At 40.6% G+C, this 25,291-nt stretch overlaps 1 protein-coding gene across 1 annotated transcript; it reads right to left on the reverse strand.

The window, feature by feature from the left end:
* Positions 1-1,098: 1,098 nt before the first annotated feature.
* On the reverse strand, positions 1,099-24,982 carry LOC139734800 (patatin-like phospholipase domain-containing protein 2). Its single transcript, XM_071645586.1, has 10 exons — positions 24,676-24,982; positions 18,912-19,144; positions 13,857-13,922; positions 12,073-12,231; positions 10,274-10,391; positions 5,550-5,809; positions 4,469-4,625; positions 3,658-3,793; positions 2,692-2,814; positions 1,099-1,567 (listed from the first exon to the last, which is right to left on the reverse strand). Exons 1-10 carry the CDS (start codon positions 24,833-24,835, stop codon positions 1,099-1,101), a joined length of 1,881 nt encoding a protein of 626 aa, XP_071501687.1. The 5' UTR covers positions 24,836-24,982.
* Positions 24,983-25,291: the final 309 nt, after the last annotated feature.

The following is a 25,291-nucleotide window of genomic DNA, read 5'->3' on the forward strand; positions in this document are numbered from 1 at the left end:
TGCTCGTATGCTGGTAAGGAGCGATGTCCGCCATGAGAGGCAAGCCAAACGCCTTGCGTTGCTTTGCGCACTCACAGAGCAATTGTACAAGGTGTACAGCAAGTGAGCACTCTTAGTACCTACTAGTATATAACCTCTCTGGTATAGCTTACGTTCACGGGAGAAACTTGAGGGAAAACAAACACTGTGGCACTATAAACTAGAAAAATGTTCCTCTATTTGCAAGAACAGAGGCCATGGAAATTAAACTGTAACTGCACTTTGCTCATTTCTTCTTCTTCCTTTTTTTTTTTTTGGGGGGGGGGGGGAAGGTAAGGAAGGCATTACCTTATATTGGCAAAGTAAGGTGAGACACTAGAAGATCAGACACTTCTTTGACAACAACATGACACATATAATACCACACACTATGTTGCTGCAAATCAGTCATACTTTCAGCTAGTTACAATTCATTATTGCAGCAACTGTGATCAGATTTTACTTGTCATGCGTAAGAATTTGGCAATCACCTTCGACCTGATTAAAAGATTGATACATACTAGTATCCGGCAGATACATACAGTGAATAAATATGTCTGAATGAATGATATGCAAGACTGTGGGAATTACTACATTATTTTGTTGCATAATGAAGGAATAAAAATTTGGAAATGTCATCAGAGCTTCATATGGACATTTAAAACTGCACCTCTACTAGATTAATATTCACATATCCTTCAAAACTCACGATGCTTGCTATGTTTGTGGAAGAATCAAGACTTTGAGAAGTTGACTACACTAAGTTGCAGGTATGTATCTTCCACCTTGGTGACTAAAGACAGGTTGCTGTGCTGAGTCACTTCCTCACACACCCCACCTGTCTCTTGACTCACTTCTTGGCTTTTGATGCTGCGTCTGAATCACTCATGAGTTGCTATAATCTGTCAGTCCAAACACTGGCTACAATTCGATTCTCGTACAGGTGGAACGATCCCTACCTATCAAAGCACCTTCTGTGAAGTCCACTAGGGATGCTATGCACACATGGCAGAAGCACACTGAAGTACAATTGTTTATGGTCATTGCACAGGTTGCTCAGTGGGGCTTGTTGCTCATCCATCATACTTCCACGACTTCCACAGTGCCACGCCCGTCACCTGACTCCACCTGTTGTGTGACGCGGAGGTAGTGGTAGGTGGTGACATCCTCAATCTCTTCTGCCACCCTCAGGGTGTACTCGTAGCTGTCACACTCCCACTCTTGTTCCTCTGGGGTATCGGGGGTAGGGGCAGGGCTTGGGGGTGGGCTTCTTGCCCCCAGGTGAAAATGCCGCCTCCGAGGGAGTGTCAGCTCGCCGAGGTCGTCGCAGAAGTCGAAGGTGTCCACGACGCAGTCCGGCAGCGCCTCGGCCTGCACGTCCATGGAGAACTGGAAGTTGAGCTTGCGGGGGCGGCGCCCTGCCCTCGTTGCCATGTCAAGGGCCAAGAGTTCGTGGGCGTGGTCGGAGACAGACTGGGGGGCGACAGGGTAGCCGGCCAAGGCAGACATGTGCTCCGGCTCAAGCTGAAGACCAAAATTGCATGAGAACCTGCCACAAGAAGAAACAACGTTTGAATAGTGTAAATGAAATAACTTCAAAATGCTCCCAGTACCCTGGACAGTGGAGACAGTAAAACAAATTCGCTTTAGCATCATCCCCATATGAAAAGTACATGTATCTCCAGGAACAAAAACAAAATTACAATTGTAGGAACAACATGTCATTGTTTTTCACCAATAGTAGTGTTTTAATCCCTACAGTATTTTCATGTAGGCAAGAAAAAAAAAATGAGTAAAAACAGGGAAGATATGGGGAAAATATTGCAATATATTTCCATGTAAAGCAAATTTCCACCAAAGTGAGACCCAGAGATGCATCACTACATATGCCAAATAGCGCCCTCTTTCGCCTGCTACAGGAAAGGCTAGCCTCCTCTCTGTGAATTGTTGCTCATGCCTTGCTCCACACTGCCAACATAGCCCAACAAACTAAAAGAGAAACCACAGGTTTTAGACAACCTAACTCCATTTTCTTTGCTGCCCTTCTCTCCCGGTCCATCACAGTAGCAGCCCCTTCCTCTGATGATTCCAGTTCTCATGATTTTCACTCCCTGAGAATGGCTTATTAACCCATTTTGTATGGGAACCTGGTGGCCTGTCTATTAAGTCTATGTGTATAAAATAATGGAACAGGTTAAGTAATCTTGTTTTCTCTTTGTAGTTTGCATGAAACCTTTCCCATTATCTGCAGTGATTTGATGGTCTAAATCTCGGGTCTACTCTAGAAACATTAGATTTGCTTACTCAGTTCTCCATGTCACGACAACAGTTGGAATGTGAAATAAACCAAGAGGATTTCCTGCAATAAGACAGTGCATCCATGTTCTTGCAGACTCTAACAGCAGTGTGACCCACAAGTCCCAATGACAACAAACAAAGGACGGATCCTCAAGTCCCACCCTCCTTTCTTTCCCAATGACAACAACGGACAGATCCACAAGTCCTGGACCCCCTTTCCTTCAACAAAACTTTGTCTGAATGCCACGCTCCCCTTTCTGGAGACATCTTGCCACAATTGAGAGGGTCACCCATACCCCGCAACTTCCCTCCAAAACAATACCAAGCACCCCGATCCTTATCCCCGGCCGCCAACTTTTGACTGCCCACACTCACTGCGCTTCAAACTTCCGGATGTCCATGTCCCCGAGGTTCGCCAGGATGATCCGAATGATGTTCGATAAGCCGGACAGGAACCACTTCATGTCGGCTGGTAGGTTAGGGAGCCACCTTGTTAACCTTCAAGGCCAACGTCCATTTAAGGAATAAAATGAAATAGAATTGTCAATAACCATCTTCGTTTCTATGACAACCCCAAGCCCCTCGGAAATTTTTTACAAATTACATATCACCATATTCTCGGCAGAAAAAAAAACTTTAATAACTTTAAACGATATCATGCGCTATATCCCCTCTGTTGAGTGCTGTAGGTGCAAATATATCATCTGGGAACAAAATCCAAATATCATAATGGACAAGCTAACAAAGAGGATTTGCTCAATTGGAGCACTGAAAGTAAGGTCTGATCAGAGTGACATCACAGCAAACTTCTGCCATGTTGTACATGTCAAACTCTTACTGCTTCATTAAATCTGCATTGATATACACAGTTCATCAACTTCTTGTGATGATGCAGCAGGATGTAGAGGTATAACTTTTTTGGTCTGTATGTCAGTCAAAGAACTCCTTCACATGAAGAGTTTGTTTGCAAAAACCGATAAGTCCCTTTTTGAAGATTTTGAAGTACGGTCTCTGTCATAAAGTACAAAATAATATCTTTTAAATGATATATTGGTCACTACGTATAAAGGTATATTTTTGAAGTTATGGTCAAAAGAAGCAAAAATTTTCTTATTATTCTCTTTATTTTTCTTGACCTTTAATCGCAAATATCTCCATTTGGCAAATACGGACTTATCGGTTTTTGCGAACATACTCTTCACATGTATACCATAATTTGGTTGGCACAGAACACATCTTTTCTAGCCTACTAGGGTGATGATGTCTGCAACCTTATAGGAGTTTCCTAATGCGCCTTCATTTGTGATATGGATGTGCGAATTGGAGAGAATCCCGACTTACCGCATGGCGAGGGTGAACGCCGTCTCCAGAGGGAGAACGTAAGGCAGAGAGACAATGGAGACCACCTGGCCCAGTCTACTCCGAGTGATGTAGTTCCACAGGGTGGGGTTCAGGGACTGGCAGGCGGAGTGGAGAACTGGTGGATTGTTTTTGGGGTGGGGAGAGGACAGAGGCAGAGAAAGATATATATATAGGGAGGTTTAGGATCAATCTCTCATGGCTTGATGAGAAACATTTTCATCATCATTACCATGACAATCATCATCATCAAGCAATTCATGATAACAATGACAATAATAACAAAATCATAATTAACAGTAACGATTATAATAAGAACATGAAGAACAAGTAAAAGGAGATGACAAAGTACAACAGCAAAAGCTTTGAAAACAATAACAATTATAATTTCCTATTGAAATGGCTAAGACAGATTATCCAAGATCTAAGACCAACTTGCACTTAAAATCAACCTGGAAACTAGCCACTACACAGTCCAGAACACAGCTCCTTCAGCCCCCCCCCCCCCCAACAAAATCCATTAATTTGCATTATTATAAGAATGATGAGACCATTTCCTTCCAACCATCGACTCAATTGCTCGCATCCTGCCCCCCATGTGAAAAGATAGACAGAAGTTCTGATAATAATATACAGTAATTTCTGGTAAATCAGATACACGTGCCTAATTTTGTAGGAAAACGCTCTGCCTCACACTAGCCGATTATGCGGAGACAACTGCATGTATAATTCAGCACACGTCTTGAATATCTTTTTGTTCCCTGAAGTTTAGTGAGTTGCTGGTAGTCCTCACCTTCCATGACCTCCGGTGGTAAACTCTTGACCCGTCTCAGCTCCTTGGAGTGGCGTTCGCACTTCTCGCAGGGACGGTTCTCGAAGAAGTCGTTGTCATCCCAGTGATCCCACGTCCTAACTCCCTCCTCCTCCTCCTCCTCTTCCTCCTCTTCTTCCTCTGGCACAGAAAACATGGTTGGTTCCTGGGTGTCAAATCAGAAAAAGAAAGTATACAACCACCAAAACTTAAATAGGATAATGTTGAAGATGACAATGTCTACATCATGCAGGGTCAAACGTCTTTCGAATTTTTTATGTCAATGTATACATACAAGTTACAGCTAAAGTGACACATGATATCAAGAGTGCGTGTGACAAACTTGAGCTGAACTTACTATACAATTTTACAGGCTCATCAAAAGTGGGAGCACCTTGGAATTTCCCTAAACATGCTCTGTGTGTTTGAAGAGTGCACCGGCTGGTTAAGACTTGATCCGACCACATGTTTCATATCTTGGACAATTTAAATGCTTAACAAGTCAATCATTAAATTGGACGATTTCATCTGTCTTTAAATGGATGTGTATAACTCCCCACTGTATTGTCCATTCTCAATGTGATCCAACTCTCTTTGAGACAGGATAGCAAGCTTTCCATTCATAGCAATGCTATTCCTATGACATATCTATTAGGCAAACGAAATTGTTCTGGACAAGTGTAAGACATCTACTCCCAACTGAGCTCATATCCTCCAACCCTGTAGCAGGCATGTCATAGCACTAGCATCATAAATTGGGTTCCATCACATTTACTCCCGTGTCAATTATTCCCACGAAATATCTGCACACCAAGCCACGCCAAACATACTTTCCTACCCACAAACATAAACCCTAACCCTAATCCTAATCCTCACATCAAACTAAACCTCAAACCCAATCAGAACTCTAACCCATAACCCTAAGTCCTCGGAGAAAATAAGATTGGAGCAGTCGTTGCAGGAGCAAATGTTGTGTCACCCATAAACTGAAATCTTGATATTAAAGGAAAGAAGAAGAAAACCCTCTAACCTCAAAATCTGTTTCATCCAATCCCTTAGTAACTTCAGTTTCCTCTTCCTCTTCTTCTTCCTCCTCCTCCTCCTCCACATCCTCCTCCGTCCCGGAGTCTTCCGACATGCTCCATCTGACGCTGGAGGAGGAGGAGAAGGACGCTGCATGCGAGCGTCGCCTGGGGAGGGGCGCGGTGCGCCGCCTACCAGCCGCGAGCTTCGATCTGGATGGTGAGGTCCCCATCCTGAGGTTGCCGAGACAAACGGAGTGTGACCTCGTCTTCAGTACGTGTCTCTCGCACGGAATGATAGCTGCAGGGGGAAAACAAATGCAAAAAAGTCATCAATTTTTGCGCGAGTATTTTTTGCGCTCAACTGGGTCAGACTGATTTCTCTCATCAAGTTTTTTGATTTTGCAGACGGTCATGACAATTGAGTGGGCATTTAAAAAGGCTCACTGCTGCCACATATTACAGCTGAAGATAGCTTGGTTTGCATTACACGTAGGACAGAAAATTCGCTTGATGCCACAGATCTAGCAAATTTGAACATACTTTAAAGGTACTCAAAGATAGAAAATAAGTTACAAAAGGCATATCACATATTCTACACTCACAATGGATTACCAGGTCTGCAGGAGTGAGCGTGTAACTATCACATAACACATAAACATTAACTCATAGTTGATGTACTAATGTTTACATCCTATTTTAATGAGAACAGATACTATGAAGAAACAGTACTTAATGTGTGAGTATCTAAAAGGTCCTTTTAAATACTCAAAACATCTGGAAAATTGCCAAGAAACCTGACTGCCCCCCCCCCCAAAAAAAAGAGGAGACATTCTCTTCTCCTGATATTGCGGTAAAAGTCTGGGTCAGTTGCCCCGAGACTCCTTGATCTAGTTTCAAAGCTGCAACAATATCTGTATCACAAAAATACCCGTGACACCTATAAAGAAGAAGGGAGAAAAAAAAAAACTACAATGTATGCTTCCATACTATCAATCTGCAGTCTCATTTCCTCGCTCGTACGCTCTGCTGTCTCCTTCCTATTAAAGAGCTCCTTTGAAAAAATGCAAGGACGTCCAAATCTGCTTCAAATAGTTTTACGAGGAAAAGACATTATTTTCAAAACCTTCCTTTTCTGAGTCAAGGGAAAAGGAACATATTGAATATCTACTGTAAGGCACACCACTGTATTCCACCCCCAATACAACAACAAAAAGAGAACAAAACTCAGTAACTCCTCTTCTTTCCCCATACATACTGCATAACTACTACTCTTTTTTCATACTGCAATTAGAGTACACTATCTGTACATTTGTATCTCAATCAAGGCCATGCTAATCTAGAATTCTTTTTGGACCATCAATGGATTATATCATGGCCGATCCCTGGGAAAGAAGTCACAAATTGCCCTTTATTGTGGTCTTGCGATAAACTCCATGCAATATTCTGATGTCTTCGGCTTATCTGCGATATCTCACTGGACAATAGACCGTCTGTTTGCTTTCCCATGAGGTGCATTTATTGCGCAACACAGGCTCGCTGTCCACTGACTGCTCCTAACAGGTAACACAAACTTGTGGTCTGTATAGGCTGGAAGATTTACTACAAGCTTCAAATTAGTTGTCAGACTGCCTCAACTGCGGGAAGATATATAGAGAGAGAGAAAAAAAGGAGGAGGAGAAGAAGAAGAAAAGCTTCATTCAAGAAGAATTTAATTTTCAGTCAAGCATTATAATGCTGTGTTCTATTAAGACAGTCTGTCAAGAAGGCACGATGAGTTGGCAACTCCAAGTATCTTTGACAGCCTTTACTGTGTCAAATTCTTAATCCTTAGTCTGACAGATAATCATATTTGTCATTCTTATTCTACCCCCCCCCCCCCCTCTCTGCTGTACAAATATTGACTCAAACTTTAGCCGACACTCCTTGTCCACAGTCCTGGCTATTGGTTGCCTCCTTGAGGATATCTGCTATCGTAGCCAACAACTGGGTCACCTCCCGTGTCCTTCTTAAAGATAGGGAGGGCAGGATTTTCAGTATATTGATAACTATCCACAAGTCTGATGTAATGTTCATCAAAGAGCATGTGCTGTTGCACATGCTAAAGAGTCAACATTCCATATATTAATGTTTGTACGGTCCACTGATCACATTGCACGCATGCATGCTTAATACTGCTCGAAAGGGAATGCGAAAGGAGGTTCAACAACTTTGTTTGTGAATTTATCATTAAAGCACTCTCAAAATAAAGCCAAACAAAGAAGCAAAGAGTAGTTATCTCAACAAAGGTGCCGACAATTGTTGAGAAAGGAAGGGAAAAACAAAACATCTGCTATTTTGTACAACCCAGTGTCTTATAGTGACCCTTAAACACACCACTCTACATTAATCAAACTTCTAAACAAAATGATTATGAACATTATGCATTTGACTATTCATATAGTGTAAGCTGGCACCTCCTATCTTCTTCTTTTTTCTTTGGGGGTGTGGAGATTAGAGAATGTTGAAGAAAGATGTGAAAAGGGGCATGCCATAATCACAAGGTGTGGGCTTCAAATGTGCATGCCATTCAATATCCTACATACAAAATATAGTTTGCTCAACTAGCACGAAGAATGGAAATCCCCCACCCCATATTTCATTGGGTATCAGACTTTTGATGGGCATATGATTATCCCCTCTTCTGTAATAAAGTTAGATGGCAAAGTAAATACACAGGGACCATATGGCAATGAGGAAAAAATTTGTGCGAGGAGGGAAAATGTCTTTGCATTAAGAAAGTATACAGTCACACAGTTAACCACTGAAGAAAACTGAGAGAATTCAGAGGTGGAATAATATAGCATGTTTTTGAATATCTACACACTGAAACCAAACATGGTGTACCTGTTGGAGGTAGGAATATGATACAAAAATATTTCCCTGAGAATGATCTATTCATGCGATGTTTATGTATACATGAAGCTCATCTGCAGGGTTAACTTATTTTGCAAAGAGACCTCTACTCTTTCTAGGTGTCCTATAAAAGTTCCCCTTATCAAATTCTTTCTTTTTGACAGTACTGATAAGCAGTCCTGATAAAATATCTCTTGATCTTCCAAAAGGGAAAGAATCTATCTGGTATTGTATATCAAGATTTAGTTTTTATATTTAGATGGTTGTTTTGACACTCCATGTGGGTCGGAGAGTGGGTTACATTTATTTAGGGAAACCTCCCCCTGAATGTTGACTGTGAAGTTCAAAGAGTTCAAAGCGTACTTTATGATATATTAAACCAGATTCAAGTCAAGGCAACTTGGACTCGTGCCAAACACTACACACCTTTGAAAACAAACACCAAACATAGACAGATATAAGTTTACAGCTTTGGGTGGAAATGATCAGAACAGGAGGACGATGACAGAAGGTAGGAAGGAAATGAGTTAGAATGCTTCTTTCTGCTTTCATTGATTATCAGTGTTAAAGGTCGTATAATATCCCTTTTGTACAGACTGCAGAATTTTACCCGTTTGAAGAATGTCTCCAAACATGGTATATGATATCTTTAATGTAGGTAATAAACCACAGAGTTAGAAAAGAAAAGAAAAGAAAAGAAAGAATATCTAACCCCATGTTACTTGAGAATACACTCCCCCTTTGTAGGAAAAACAACAGTTGGAAGTTGTTTTGGTTTAAAACAAATTCACTAGAAATCTACAGTATCTTTTCCCCTCCATTATAAAGAATCCAGTTTTATCATTCTGAGGAGAGGTCTTCAATTACCTACAATCACACCTCGACAACAAACAAGCTGATGAAAGGAATTTGGTTTCCAGGGTTGCAAATGGGACACACAAATCGTCCGCATATTTTCAAAACAAAGCACAAACACCTACCAGAACTATTGTATCTATTTTCTTATACCACCAGCTGAGAGGTAGAAGGGCATGTCAACTCTGGAGATGTTGCCAAGGGTTAACAACCTCGTGGTTCCAGCAGGTGGTGTGGGGGTGGAAGTGGGGGTAAAAAGAGAACAGCTTTCCTGGTTTTCACAGGATCCAGGATGCTAGTTGTACCAATCAAACCTGTGATGATATGACACCATTAACATGACATTGACAGTGAAACTGCACACCGCTTCCCCACGAAGGCACGGCCGCCTTGAATGGATCCTAGATGGGGGAACAGTTGACCTCATTGATACATCCTTGTTCCTGGTAAAATTAGTTTGCCTTCCCCTCTTTCTCTTCTCAAGGTGACCCAGGAATAGGATCCTGTTGTTGACAGGAACCAAACCACAGCTTGCTTGAGGCGGTCAACTAGGATCTATCATAACTCACTGCTATATACCAGACTTGAGTATGGCATGTATTGTAATGATCCTAAATGGGGAATTATATGTCAGAGGCAATTCTGCTTCTATTGTGTTATACATATCTTCTAGTTGTTACTGGTTGGCATTATTCTTTTCATACTATCTGCAATCATCTGCTCACTCCTTCTCTACTTATGTATTAAAGCAGCTGAATTGGAGAGGTTTAAATCCTTCTCACAATGTAAAGACTCATCAGAATCAGTTTACTGTAAAATATGATATATTCGCAGCATGAAATTTTCGCGATTTGGAGCCGATGGCATGAAATTTTTGTGCATTGCCACTGGCATTCAATGCATTTAAAGTGTGGACAAGAACTTCATTGTGCATTTAAATTTTGCGAATCTTTGCTCTCGCAAAATTCGCGAAATTAAAATGCATGCGAACATTCCTCGTTTTACAGTGACTCACTATGTGTTTTGAGGTAGACCAGGGCATCGTCGAACCCCTGCTGACACATCCTGCTGAGCACGCTGGGCTCCGGGGGGTAGAGGGCTCGACACATTCTGTACAAGTTACTGGCAGTGAGCTGTATCAGGAAAACGAAAGCATATTTTGAATCTTTTTTAAATTATCGGTACTAACGATAGCTCAGAGATACATGTATAATCGCTCAAATACATGATTTTTTTCATTTATTTGACTTGCTGCAATCACACTCACTGATGTCAAAATTGCATGAGTGCACACTCAATCAATGTAGCTGTAGCTGACTGGTATGTTACCATAAAGGTAACTGAAAAATAGTTCATAGAACCATTTTATAAAACAAATAATGCAGAGGTTTAAGTTTGTGGCATTAGTGGAGATGCAGCTCACTCTCAGTATATCATAAAACGTGCAGTTGGCTGTGCCTCATGCATGTTTCATCATTGTCAATACCTTTCAGTGCATCTCCACCAACACCCTTTCACCTTTAAATTATATATTACATGTATTTATACTGGATCTACGTTGTAATCTGGCAGTTGTCCATTCTTCTGTTACTTCAAACTTGACCTTCTGACGTTGTGAAGGACACTGGCTGGTATGGCTTGTGGTTATCTTCCAAACACCCGAACATCTCATCTTTCCACCTGGCTGCTTGCCAGTAGTGGCATAAAACCGGTCGCAGGAACGACCAAGCCCAACCCCCCCCCCCCAAAAAAAAAAAAAAAAAATGCTGTCACTTGGAATGGTCTACAATCTGCACCTTACTCTTGACTTATCGATCTTTTGCCATACTGGTTGTCATATTGCATACCTTACCCCTGACCTTTCCGCCAAGGTCTTCAGGTGAAACCTCTCACCCATAAATCAAGGGAAGGGGGGGGGGGGTCTCTCATTCTACACAGGTTCCTGCCATCTTTAACAGGATTTATTGCACAATGAATCAAACCATAATTGTCATTTCACAGCTATTAATCTTGGCTCCTACTACCCAACTTTGATCGGTTCATTGATAACAGGAGGCAATTGTCGTTGCATGGAAATTGACAGTCATGTGTGACACACTGGTTTAGACGTCCCACTGCTATCCCCCATAGATGGGAGCACACTTGGACGAAAAAATGGAATACTTTACATGCAGGCCTTGTTTGCCTTTTCAGTGCTTGACCCTTGAGCCAACATGTGTATCTTAACGAGGGAACTATGATGGGATTGTAATGGGTGTGTTAAACAAAAACCCAAGCCAATAACAACATAACTTTGAATGATATCATAGTTTTTGTACATGTATTTCGATGATTTATCTAATCCTGTATTGACTCAAAGTGTAGTACATACACTGTACTGTCTAAGTATAAAATCAATAATGTTGTATGCAGGGTTCAATATCACCACTGGCCCAGTGCCCCCTGGCCTCTAAGGATTGGTGTTGGGCCATCAAATTTATTGTTTGGTGGCCCAATTGGGTGACCAATGTTTAAAATGGATTATTACTTTTATAATAAATTGCTTTTATTTTGGGCCACTACATATCTTTTTTCAGGCCATCAGACAAAAACTTTAACGAAAAATCAAGAAAAAACCTGACTGTGTCCGTTACATGGACTTCGAGCCAGAAATGTCCCCGAATCTGAATGAATAATTAAACATGTGTACAATGCCTGTGCACAAACTGTATGTTGTGCAAGTTTGATTATCAAGGTGCAGTATTGGTAGAATTATAGGCCCTACTGAAATTTTGCTATCTGCGAATGGCGTGTGATCAAAAAAGATGAACTCACCTGTATATGTGTGTTGGAAACGGTGAAGTCGAGGTAGTCACTGAATTCGTCGGATCGCGGACATATATCGGCCTCCCCGGAGAAAGGCGATACGGTGATGGTTTTGCAGGAATGGTCTATGATTGGGAGGTTGTCTGATATACCACCGTCTACGTACCGCTGTAGAGTGGAACAAAAATTAATGAATTTGTTATGCTCCACGTGCAGGTCTTATCTTACAAGATTTGACATGGTCAAAAAGTAAGATCACTGAAATGAAACGAATCACACACTATTCAAGCAAAATATACAAAGTACCTTGTGTAAGCAATTATCTGACATGTACGCCAAATGTATATTTGAATGGTGCCTGGGCCCATGTTAAATTTGTACTTTGACGATACTGTAATTCCCAAACTGAAAGTCAACAACACTTGCTTTCTTTCTGCTCCTTATCTTTCTGACAGTTTCTTAGTCAATTTTGGGTACTAATTGAATGCTCAATTGTCGTTTTACACAAACCTGTTTCATGCCAACATATAACATTCTTCTTAATTTACTAGTGAAATTTCACTAGTAAATACAAAATAACTTCTATATTTGATGATCTAAGAATATAATTTTGACTCTGGATATGAAGCATGTTACTTAAATGCATTTTTGCACACAGAGTACAATCAGTTAAATTGTTTTGAAAGAATCAAATATCACACTATCATAGCTACATATACAGTATGTCACCAAAAATGACTGCCTAACAAAACCAGAAATTGCAAAGCACAACGTTGCACTCCATACAGTACAGTGTAGTGTTTCCAATATATGCTATCAAACTGCCCAATATCCAAGTCCTAGAAGCAAATATGTTTGTGAACGATCAATACAGTGTTGACAACGGAAACTATAAAGTGATACATTGTAGGTGGCATTTTCCCACCTACATATCTGTGTATAAAGTTGATTCCCTATTAAAAGTTCCTCTCATTTCTTGCCAATGCCACTGATCATTTTCATTCTGGTTCCAATACTAGAATGACTCAGCAACAAAATGCACTACTCAGTCAGGGCACGTATTCTCATGAGCAATCCAGCTGACTGTTTTCATCAATTCATTTATCTGTCCATTTTTAGAAGAAAAATATAAATATTTTACAGTTACGTTGAATGCACAAATTACAGATAAATGTCATTGTGGTACACAATAAAAGTCCCTTTAACTTTACCAAAACAGTATCATCTTCCTCCCCAGGCAATACAATTTGAATATAATCTCTTGAGGAAAATAGAGTTCTCTTGAGGAAAATAGAGTTCTCTTGAGGAAAATAGAGTTCCCATGAGATATTAAGTGTCCTATCACACCTCAAGAAAGGCAGTCTGTCTGATCTGTTATATATCTAGCATTACAGATTTCTCACTGCAGAAGTAACCAACAACTGTTTCCCAGATGGCCTTGTAGTGATCATATAACAATTGTATCACATGACCGTTGCTCCCTGGGTGACCATTGTTTTGAAAGTCACATGATCTATGTCACAACAAAGATCCCTGAGATAAATAGGATTTCCACATAATTTCTTACTTCTTCGACAGCCACCTGCACCAATATTTTGAGGCATGTTCCTCGGCTTCCAAATAGCCACCTCTTTTTTCCTGTACACCACATGGTTTCATATTTTGCATGGTAGAATAGTGCTACACCTTTATCTGCTCATACAGTGTACGGATGTAAGTCTCCAAACTGGTGTATTAGTAGTATAGCAGTAATGTACAGTAGGTTCTGAGGTGCTGAGGTACAATGTACTTACTGTGCCCCTGAAGGATGGTGGGAGGAAGCCAGAGTAGAACGGAATGAAAGTACTGCACACCAATGCCTAAAGAGATAAAAACATAACAAATGACAGTCAGAGTGATATTGCAAAAAATATGAAATCTATTTATAGTGATGATAATGATAACCGTCATCCCTTTTAGAATCATACTTTAAACGATAATAACAATTGATACTCAAAAGGCTATTTCTATATGATTCATACCACTGAATATGCAGCAGATCTCAATTCTGGTTGACTCCTCATTTATGTTGGGCTCCAGCTGACAATAGATGTTCATGCAAAAATACCAATGATCACGCATCAAAATTCAGTGAATTCTAAGGAGCTATCAAAAAGATATTGCCATGTGTTACAAAAACTCCTCTGAAAAGGTGAGAGGATAAATTCAAAGCAATTTAGCAGTGGTGGATCCAGGCGGGGGCACACCAGGCACGCGGCTCCTCTGTAATTTTTGTTAAAACAAAATAAACAAAGAAAAAAAAAACAGGGGGCGTGCTCCCCCCTTTAACTTTGTATTAAAGGCACCCCCTCTTCACAGAATTCCTGGATGCGCCCCTGTTTAGGGACATTTTCTCTTATTTTGTTAGAACGTAACAATGAGATATTTTAGTTTATTTTTAGGGAGCCGTACAATTAACTTTCAAAGCAGGGAGGCTCGGTAGCTCCGACTTAAAAGTAACCTTTAGAGGCACTTCATGAGTACACATCCTGACTTGGAAAATCTAAGTCATTTTGAAATACAGACATGTAACAAAGACTCTGATCTGCTAAAATAAACAAGCCACACTAATATTCAGCTACTGTGCTTTTTAATTTGATCAACTTGTGACCTTCCTCTGAATATCCACTGCTAAATGATGTAAATTCAATGCCATTGACTTTTGGGAAGTTGCATTTGTTTGTAGATATCAGCACTTTATGCTGGCAGTGAATGGATTAATTATGAAATAAAACATACCAAGAATCCCAAACTGATAGTTCATTGTACTTTTTCACCATCAGCCTAATATCAAGGCTTACATGTACTTTTTTTTTTTCATTTGGCTGCTCTTACAGCTTATGCTAACGTAAATTTTGCATTATTTTACGGATATATTCATATACCAGCTCTCACAATTTTATCAAATTATAAAAATGAGTCTGGAGAGTATTTAACCTCTCTTCCGTCTTGTTGCTACAACTTTGCCTTTACTCATTTAATGAAGATGCTGTACATGTTAACAATACAGCACTCTACAATGTACAGTTTAAGACTGATTTGATATTTGCAAGATTCGCAAGACAATGAGAAATTTACTGCCTCACAAAAGTAATAGTTAAAGTAGAATCTCCTTTGTATTTTAAATTTTTCTTTGTTTTAATGATAATGCTAAGCCAATGAACAGTATATTACTCACCATGCTGAAGATCATTATCACAAAACAAACGCTATGGTATTAGCAACCACTTATAAGTCATAACCCTATTCTGCCCTTCTTGAAAGCATACCATACCTATAGTACACTGGGGCTTGACATACAATTGAATTTGTTTCTGTCAAGTGCTGCATTTACAATGTAAAATGCTCCAGGCTGGCTTGGAGACTATTTGCTCTCTGTTGCACAAAATCCAACAAGGGAAGTACATTGTACTGTACAGTAATATTGCAGTTTCAGATATGTTCCCATTGTTTCCCCACTCATTAATAGTCACAACGCTCCTTTGTCCATTGGTACTAGTGTGGAAATGTCAGGAAGTGTTCTACACAGTACAATTTCACTTCCTGTAGTACTGAGGTCATATTTGTGTATACTGTCTTCATTAGGGTGAACAAACTTTGTCTCTTACTAGAGTAGATGTGCTGACATTTTTAATCAAACTGAAACATGCTCACTCACAGAGTTTGAAAAAATATAACTTGGCGAGGGTAGCCCTTTTCAGGGCCACACACATACCCAAGAAAGAATACATTTTGCATGTGGTGTCTTATCATACATTTTGCAGGCACTGACATTATCTGTAAACACAGGAAAGATTAGAAACCTAAACATAGCATGGCAGAGCATTGCAAGAAGTTTTTCTACCTTGTACCAGGCCTGCTTACAGTACATGTCCAAATGTGCATTTTAAATGCGAGAGCACCATACTGTAAAACATGATATATTCGCGGCACGATATTTTCGAGAATTGGAGCTGACGGCCTTTTTCGTGGCAAGAAATTTTCGCGAATTGCCTCTTGCGTTCAATGCATATAGTGTAGATAAGAAATTTCGCGTGCATTTTAATTTCGCGAATCTTGGCGCTCGCGAAATTCGCGAAATTAAAATGCACGCAAACATTTCTTGTTTTACAGTATTGTAAAGTGGGTAGGCTTTCATTGTTTGTCACAAGAAATGATAATGATATTAGCAAAAAGAAAAAAAAAAAAGGAATACAAATTCATATGCCCAATGAATTTCCAAAGGTTCCATCCACTTAATATCTTGACTCCCCCCCCCCAAAAAAAAAAAAATGTTCCCAAGCCTCTGTATTGCTGTTTTAAATATTTGTGTATACGTGTGTGCGTGCGTGTGTGTGTGTGTGTCTGTATGTGTTTTGGTACTCTGAACTAATCATGCACACACCTACTGTACTACCATTTGTAAGACCTAAATGGTATTTTGAAAAGTATAACAAAGGATCACAGGCCTATTCATACTGTACAGTATTGGTATCCTGTCTATTCATGTGTAGCTACAGTTACTGTACAATGTACCATAGGTACTCACTAAATATCGCAATCTGTGATTGTTTCTTCCCATAGATTACTCAACGGAAAATGAGCATTCAGTCACTGCAATACGATATCACTTTCAGAGTTCAACAGTTTACAGGCAATTTCCAGTGAACGGCAACTACTGGGTATTGCATGGTTACTACATGACAGGGGAATTTTTTATACTGTGGGGAAAAGTTAACTGGTATGTTGAGAGTATCAGAGGAAAGGCCTCTCCCTGCTAATGACTGTATCATGTTTTGTCAGCACTAGCCCGAATGACCTGGAAAAATCAAGTTTGCGCTTGGTGCACTGATCTACAAGGCTAGTGTTACTAATCAAAAGCATTGATTTCCTTTCTCTTTTGAGGTGTATGCCATTGGATAAGGGTGGTCGTGGACAACAAAACTATTAGCTCATACTGAAAATTCCCATCAATCAAGCCACAATCACTGGCACGTTGTTGATAACAAGAGACCCGCGGGTCTAGCGCTCACCTGAGTATCGCAAGTTCACCTTTCACGCAGTCACTAATCTAAATTATTCACAGCTCTACTAAAATTTGACCAGGCATTCTCAAATAGAAGATGAAAATGTACAATAAGGGCCCAAATTTTTTAAAGATTCCTTAATTTGGGGGGATTGGGGCCCCCTGGGGCCCTCTGGGTGGGGCATGGTGCCCATTTTGATAAATTGAGATCCTGACCCCCTAGGGATGCTACCTGCCAAGTTTGACAAAAATCCATCATGAGGTTTTCAGGAAGAAGATGAAAATGTACAATTCAGGCCCCCATTTGGACCCTTCCAACCACCCCCCCCCCCCCCTACCCAAGAGGGGCACCCCTGGATCTCCTATGAACAAACTTGAAACTACAGTCATTAATGTACTCACTCATAGTATTATCTCAGCTCTATAACTTCTGATTCTAGAGAAGATTTATAAAGATTCCTTCATTTGGGGGGTTTGGGACCCCTGGGGGCCCCCTGGGTGGGGCATGGTGCCCATTTTAACAAATTGAGATCCTAACCCCCTAGGGATGCTACCTGCCAAGTTTGGTGAAAATGGGTCATGGGGTTCTCAAGAAGACGATAAAAATGTACAATTTAGGCCCCATTAGGACCCCTCCTCACCCCCTCCCCTGGGTCCCAAGGGGGGCACCCCTGATTCTGCCATGAACAAACTTGAAACTACAGTCATCAATGTACTAACTCATAGTATTAACTAAGCACTATCACTTCTGGTTCTAGAGAAGAAGATTTTTGCAGAATCCTTAATTTTGGGGGGCTTGGGCCCCCTGAGGGCCCCCTGGGTGGGGCATGGTGCCCATTTTAACAAATTGAGTTCCTAACCCCCTAGGGATGCTACCTGCCAAGTTTGGTGAAAATGGGTCATGGGGTTCTCAAGAAGAAGATGAAAATGTACAATTTAGGCCCCATTAGAACCCTTCCCCACCCCCTCCCCTGGGTCCCAAGGGGGGCACCCCTGATTCTGCCATGAACAAACTTGAAACTACAGTCATCAATGTACTAACTCATAGTATTAACTTAGCTCTATCACTTCTGGTTCTAGAGAAGAAGATTTTTACAGATTCCTTAATTTTGGGGGGCTTGGGCCCCCTGAGGGCCCCCTGGGTGGGGCATGGTGCCCATTTTAACAAATTGAGTTCCTAACCCCCTAGGGATGCTACCTGCCAAGTTTGATGAAAATCGGTCTTGGGGTTTTCAAGAAGAAGATGAAAATGTAAAAAGTTTACGCACGACGCACGACGGACGACGCACGACGGACGACGGACGACGGACGACGGACGACGGACGACGGACGACGCACGACGCACGACGGACGCCGGACGAAGGGCGATCGCAATAGCTCACTTGAGCCTTTGGCTCAGGTGAGCTAAAAATGTATAAGATCTTTAACTTTATCTGTGCAACCAAGATCAGAAAATGTCTGCATTCAAAGCTTAGGGGAAAAAAAACTAATTCTCTCCATGAAATCAAGGCAATAGGGGCAGAGCTCTTCTGCCATTTACACTAAAATTTATAAGAACTGAATCAACACTTCATTAGGATGGAATCAACACCTCGCAACTATTGGTAATGACTGTTCAAAGCAAAATGCCCTCAAAATGATAGACCACTTTTAATAACAGCAGGCCAGCTCACCTTGCTACAAAAAAGAACCTCTACACTACAGAGTTCAATGTGTTGTCAATGTGTGAGTTGATGATTCCTGGCAACGTTTGCATCTCCCATTCTGTTTGTTTTTCATGAAAAAGCGTGGAGGCAAAACTTACGTCCATGACGTCTTCCTTGGACGTGTACTCGGAGACCATCACGTTCTGGCGGTCGGAGACCCGCGTGAGGGACACGTGGAGTTTGCCGCTGGCCCGGAGGTGGAGATCCTCCGGTAGGATGCGCTCCATGCCATCCTTGAGGATCTGGACGATGTTGAAGCCAGGATGCAAAGGGCCGAGGGAACGCGCCCTGGCTTTGACCGCAGTCTTCAAAATGTCCTCGGTGACTTTACCTACACAAATGCACAATGGATACCACAGAAAGAAATACCTTCGATAAAGAAAGATTATATGATGGAGTCTGCGAAATCTTACAACTTAATGTTCTTTTGTACTAAATATATACACCTGTATGTGATGCGTCACAAGGAGAGCCACTAATGTTGGTAAAATATTTTTGGTTTTTAGCAGACATGAATTTGCTAGATGCTAAGCTTCAATTCAATATACCCCTGGTATATATCTGGCCTACATCGCTGCTAGAAAAATATCTAAAAAACAACAAAAAATCAAAAATTAGAAAACTGTAACAGTTATATTGCCACAGTCAGCTACACACACATTTTCTTCCTTTCATTAACATTAACTCTTCGATACAGGTAATGTGATGATGCACCACAAAAAATACAGTAAGCTTTTCAATGTGGAATGTACATGTATTAAAGATGGACATGATTTGCATGACAATGGGTAATATTCCATTTAGGACCAGAATTTGTCAAGTGTATTTTCATTGCAAATGTGAGTTTGTTGTAAAGCATTGCCCTCTATTTATCCCTTCATCCATTTAAAAGTACATGTATATTCTGAGAAGCACTATGATCATGGAGACAGAGATCTCCCGGTGAATTATGGGCCTCAGTACAATATTATGCATCATCGAAGCACTGAATTCAATACGCAAATATTTGTTGGCAAACAGAACCATTCCTCACTATTACAAAAATCTGATTGCTGGCAAATTTCTGCACAGCTCTCCACATGAAGGCAGGATTGACAAGCCATTTGTCAAGAACCAGCCTGAGCATTTGTGACAGGAGGAAGAGCTAAATCCAGCTAAACAAGCAATGGCTACGTTGATGATTTACCATTATCACTCAACCAAACTCTGTATGACAGAGATACATACAAACATTGTACATCATATACAATATGGCCTACATGTTAGTCCTACAGCTGTATATGATTATATTGGTTGTTTTTCTTGTGAAATGTGTGGACTGGACATGTCCTCTGAAATTAATCTGACACAACCAAATAAAATTCGCAGTTCCTATCCGACATATTTTTTTTTTTTTTTTTCAGAGGATGTAGCCTTTTTCAGTGTAAATGTGTATGCAATGTACAATATTGTACGCATGCAACATTCCTCTCTCTCTCTCTCACTTTGTGTGTTTGTGTGTGTGTGAGAGTTTTACTGTAAAAGTGGATATTTTCGCGCGACTAATTTTTCACGCTTGGCCGGGTCAGGAGAGTTTCGTGCGTTTTTAATTCCGCAGAATCAAGACATCACGCACAGGAACATTATGGCAAGCAAAAATATTCGCATGCTTTTATTTTCGTGCTAGTTTCTGGTTGCGCGAAATGCGCGAAAATTTCAACACTGCGAAAATTTCCACTTTTACAGTAGTTAATATGTCCAGTAGATGAAATTGGGCCTCTCCCAAGAAATCTTTGCTAGTTCTGGGCAGAGAGGTGAGACGAAACCTCCCTGTTCTGGGGTACCCTCTCTGTGGCATGGTTGAACAAACAAGATGGTAAAAGTTCCCACGTTGGCATACAAACTGTACAATAGGCTTATAGTAGGACCTAGTCTACAAGAGTTTGTATACAACCAATGGACACAGGTCTACAAATGATAGATCCACAAGATCCACGATGTAACCAGCGAGGTGAGATCTCAATGATGTGACCGAGAATCTAATGGTAATTTGTGCAGGAGTGTGGAGTTCAAATAATGACAGCTGACTGCAAAGCATACTGTAGACCCTACAATAATGAATAGAATACTAAAAGCTCTTGTCTGGCAGTGTCTGTTGAGAGTACCTGAACCAGATCAAAGAGCTGAAAGAACCTGCCTAGACAGTGTGATAAGAAGTTTCCATTACAATAGTATATGTCTACCCTTGGAAGAGCACAAAGGGTGTTACATAATAGCCCCATCCTCTTTGAAGTGAGCTGCTGATAAATGTAGGCTTGAAGCTGGACAAGTCACATGGGTGAACGTGTGACCTGTGCAGAACTTGAGATGTGCCACTTCGTAGTCTGTCTTCCATACTCACTTGAACATGCGTCATACACTACAATTTGATAAAATCTGCTCAACTTTCCACAGCAGGAGGTATACATACAAGTAGTGAGTAGGTTGCAGAATTTTGAGATTTCAATCCAACATTGCAGATCTACACGACATGGACAGTACTGGTGTCTAACCTGATAAATTTCACATCAATTTCTTACCAACTAGTATTTTCTACCAACTTGTCAAGTCGCTAGTACTATGCATTAAGATTAGAAAAGTAGGGGCCTATTGTACCGTGTTGACCAAAGTACCGTACATTTTGTAGGCACATGCAATCAATGAAGGCTGCAGCACACTTTGATTTTTCCCCCACTTTTTAGTGCCCTGAGCAAGTACATGTTAATTTTGTAAAACTTCGTTTTGGATTAGTGATACACTACTATGAGTGGATGCTTGCCTGTTCACACTGTATGCCCCCTACAGTGGAAGGTCCTTGCCTGAATACCTATTTGGTCAATTCAGGCAATTAGGTGGAAAATCCTTTGTGATGCCCTGTGATGAGTCCAAGGGAAAAGAATTTCCTGCACAGGAACATCAGTAGTTCATTCTACGGCCAAGGTCAAAGTTAGGGCTGACCTCTTCATTTCCTCTGCACTTTGGTAATCAGCAACAAAGAATTTGAATTTGATCATAATGTCTATTAAAATGAAATGCTTCATCAACACATAACCACCTGTGCTTGGTAAAATTACAAAACTGGAGTGCACTGTCATAATCAATGCTGCATATCATCAAAAGATTCTTGAATAGCATTGAGACTACAATATGATTTTGTGGGACAAATGTTGGCAGCGCTTTGCTGTATGAGTGGCCTGCACAAATGCATGGAAGTATACTCTGAATAGAATTTGTTGTAGTGTAGGTAAATATAATTTTCTCCCATCTAGACAAAAATAAAACAAAATAAAACAAAAATAAAACCTTCATCACTTTGCCTGGAAATACGGCTTGTATCATAGACGTCAGTGTTGCATTCAAGAAGATTGAAAGCTGAATTTGATCGGTGAACATACAACGGTCAATGCACTGACACTTAAGATTGTCGTTGGTTTTGTGTGAAATGAAGCACAAGTTGACTAACTGTCCGGTAAAGCTTGAGTGTTCTTTAGATCGCTTTCATCTTCATATTAGCTGGTAGAAGAGGTAGGTAATTCTGACCTTTTCTCTGAATGAATGGTTTGGGGTTAAAAACAGAAATTGTCTTTTTGACGGAGGAGAAAACAATGTATAGATTTGAGGTCAATTTATTTGGATACCGAAAAAAAAACCAACAATCCAATCATGCAAAATTTTGTGACTTTGCAAAAGAGATTATACAATGTAAGATGATTCTTTAAAGTTGCTTGGATTGATTCCCTCTGGAGTGACAGATATTGTAGCAGCAGTGTATTTCACTTTTAATTATAACTGAGCTAGTTTGTTAGTGGATCAGTCTCATAATTAAAAATAAAACAAACAAAATAATTGATCATTGTCATTTTATAAACTTGTGAGGAATTACCCATCATAGTTGCCAGGAAAACTTCAGCCTGTTTCTTGGGGAATATCAATTGTGCTGGCAATTGTTATCCCTGAACCCAACTTGAACTGCATGAGGGGGTTCTAAGAAGTGAGTCTGTCATAATATTAAGTTACATGTACAATTGTACGTTCCCTTACATTGTAGATTGTTAGCGGAGAGTGGAACATCCTAGTGTATCCCCTACAGAGTCAAAATTAAGTTTTTGGGCTCTGGCAAAATGATCGCTTCCACCCCCTATTCATCTCGCAATTCTCTGAAAGCCTTCAATGCCCCAAAAGGAGATTCTTAAGTGTCTGTCAACAAAGGATGTACAGGTTGGTAATGAATTTAGGACACAAATGCTGACACTCATAGTTTGTCCTACATCGACGTAAATAATTATTTACGCCGATGTAGGGCAATTTGTCAATCAGTTGCAATAATATGCTAGGTAGTAGTGTAGTAGAATAATTGTAGACAGAAAGATCTGTTTCCCAGTGTTTGTCCGGAGGAGTCTTTATTTTTTTGACATTATCGCTCTCCTGAGGGGATCCATGAAGCCAGACGCAGTCTCCGCGGAACATTTCCCCGACAACCAGATACAGATCGATCTTTCGGTCAAGAATAATTGTTGTCAAGTGTCAGAGCTAGTACAGAATACTGTATACGCTATAATTTTTGCATACAGGTGTACATAAATTTTCACGAATTGCCGCTGTCACACATTTTCGTGAGTGTTTAAATTCGCGATTGGGGGACCAGAGAAAATATGAAGTGGCAAAGAAAGTGTGAATTTTCAACTTACTAGCAAATAAGAATGATACTAGTTAGACTATACACTGCATGAAAAAAAAATTACCAAACTCTGCGAACTAGTAAGTTAGAATTCAACATTTTTGAAGTGGTTAAGTCCATCGCGCTAGATTTCTGACGAGTGGTCCCCTTGCGATAATGGATTGGCTCTCTGCAGTATTCGTAAGTAGACGTGGACGTGCTACATATGTACGTAAACAAGCTTAGCCAGTATGGTCTGTTCGGTAAGCCGTGACATGGTATACTAGTACTGAAATGTTTGTATCATCAAGGCAAGGGATTCATTTTGGAAGGTAATATTTTCGCGTGTTGTTAATTTCGCGAATAGCTCCCGACTCGCGAAATTCGCGAAAATAAAACCCCCGCGAAATATATAGCGTATACAGTATATTGAAAAGTCCTGAGTCGGTTGAGACTAAAGTTGTTTGATTCAGCCCTTGTTTGTTGCATTTAAACGTTTAAATCAAACATGTAGGTACCTAAGTCTGTGAAATCATAATTCTGACTGACTGATGCTTGACTTGTGTTTGATTCTCTGACAATATTTTTTTTGCATCTTTTTATTCAACAAAGTAATTATTATAATTATTATCATGTGAAGCTGGAGTGTAGACCACCGCATACGATATCCACGTTTTGGAAGGACGAGAGAGACGTACATTGTGATTGGCTATAAGGGAGTCACACCTCCACTACACCTTCAGCATTGTCCAATAGAAATCCTCGTATCGTTCGATGTGTGAAAGGGTCCGTCTCCACAACTCGAAGTGAATTTAGCAAAGGGAAAAGATGCATGAATAAGTACAATCAATCGGCCCGAAACCCAGGCACGGTGCAATATTTAAAACAGCTCATGATCATTCCGTAAACAAAACGCATTTTACTGTGGAATATGACAAGGAAAATCAACGTTTTGCTCTGGTTTCAGATCACTAACTATCTAACGAGTAACGTTTACACACGTACAAGATACAGTCGTCACAGTCTCACACGTAGCGTACATTGACGCTGTGTCAAAACACAACCACGACAACGGCCGAATGTTATACCCTATTTTGTTCACTAAACATTCGTTATGACATCATCTCCAACAACATTTAACTACAGGTATGCCAATATGAATATAAATGGAATTTTTTTCAACTTACCGAGGTCGATTTCCTCACAAACCAGCAAAAGACCGACCAGTGCCCCTGCAGATGCACCACTAATCTTGTCGATGATGTGCGGAGCATGTTTGCGAAAACAGCTCGCCACTCCGACGTGGTATATGCCCAAAAATCCACACCCCGCAAACGATATATTCATCTTTAGATCTACTTTTCACTAAATTACTACAGCCAAATGTATAACAGTTATTTTCAGTCTGTTATCGCGTCAGTTCTGAGGTCTTGCGATCGCTGAAAACAGTTTAGATTTACCCGGCACAGCACCAGAAAAAGGGAGTTTGACACTACCGCACCTTTCCTGCGTAAGCCGGCGGCGGCATACAGTTCTCTAGTTCTACACACACGACGTGCGTGGTATGCGTATTATGCATGCAGCTAGGTGTAGGTACGAGATTTGTGTACTATAGTGCCTGGCTAGCTGATCGGCGAACAACGTTGCGTTTGTTACGCAAGCATGTGTGTCTGTGACGCTAGCGCTGCGGTTTGTTATGTCACATGACTGGAGGTACCGGTCGATCGTACGATAGTAACCGGGGACCACCACTATCTTAAAATGCTGAAAGAGTAATACTCTTACCAAATTAATAAGAGAATT

The sequence above is a fragment of the Diadema antillarum genome, unplaced genomic scaffold (genome assembly GCF_040938485.1).
Source record: "Diadema antillarum isolate AM-2024a unplaced genomic scaffold, OU_Dant_1.0 seq00000547_RagTag, whole genome shotgun sequence".
Lineage (NCBI taxonomy): Eukaryota > Metazoa > Echinodermata > Echinoidea > Diadematoida > Diadematidae > Diadema > Diadema antillarum.

Excerpts from the sequence above, each read along its gene's own strand:
- LOC139734800 (XM_071645586.1), bottom strand. The coding sequence starts at position 24,835 with ATGAATATATCGTTTGCGGGGTGTGGATTTTTGGGCATATACCACGTC. Across the intron at positions 5,810-10,273 it reads GGTCTACCTCAAAACACATA|CTATCATTCCGTGCGAGAGA; the intron begins GTGAGTCACTGT and ends TTCCCCCTGCAG. Across the intron at positions 1,568-2,691 it reads ATCCGGAAGTTTGAAGCGCA|GTTCTCATGCAATTTTGGTC; the intron begins GTGAGTGTGGGC and ends TTCTTGTGGCAG.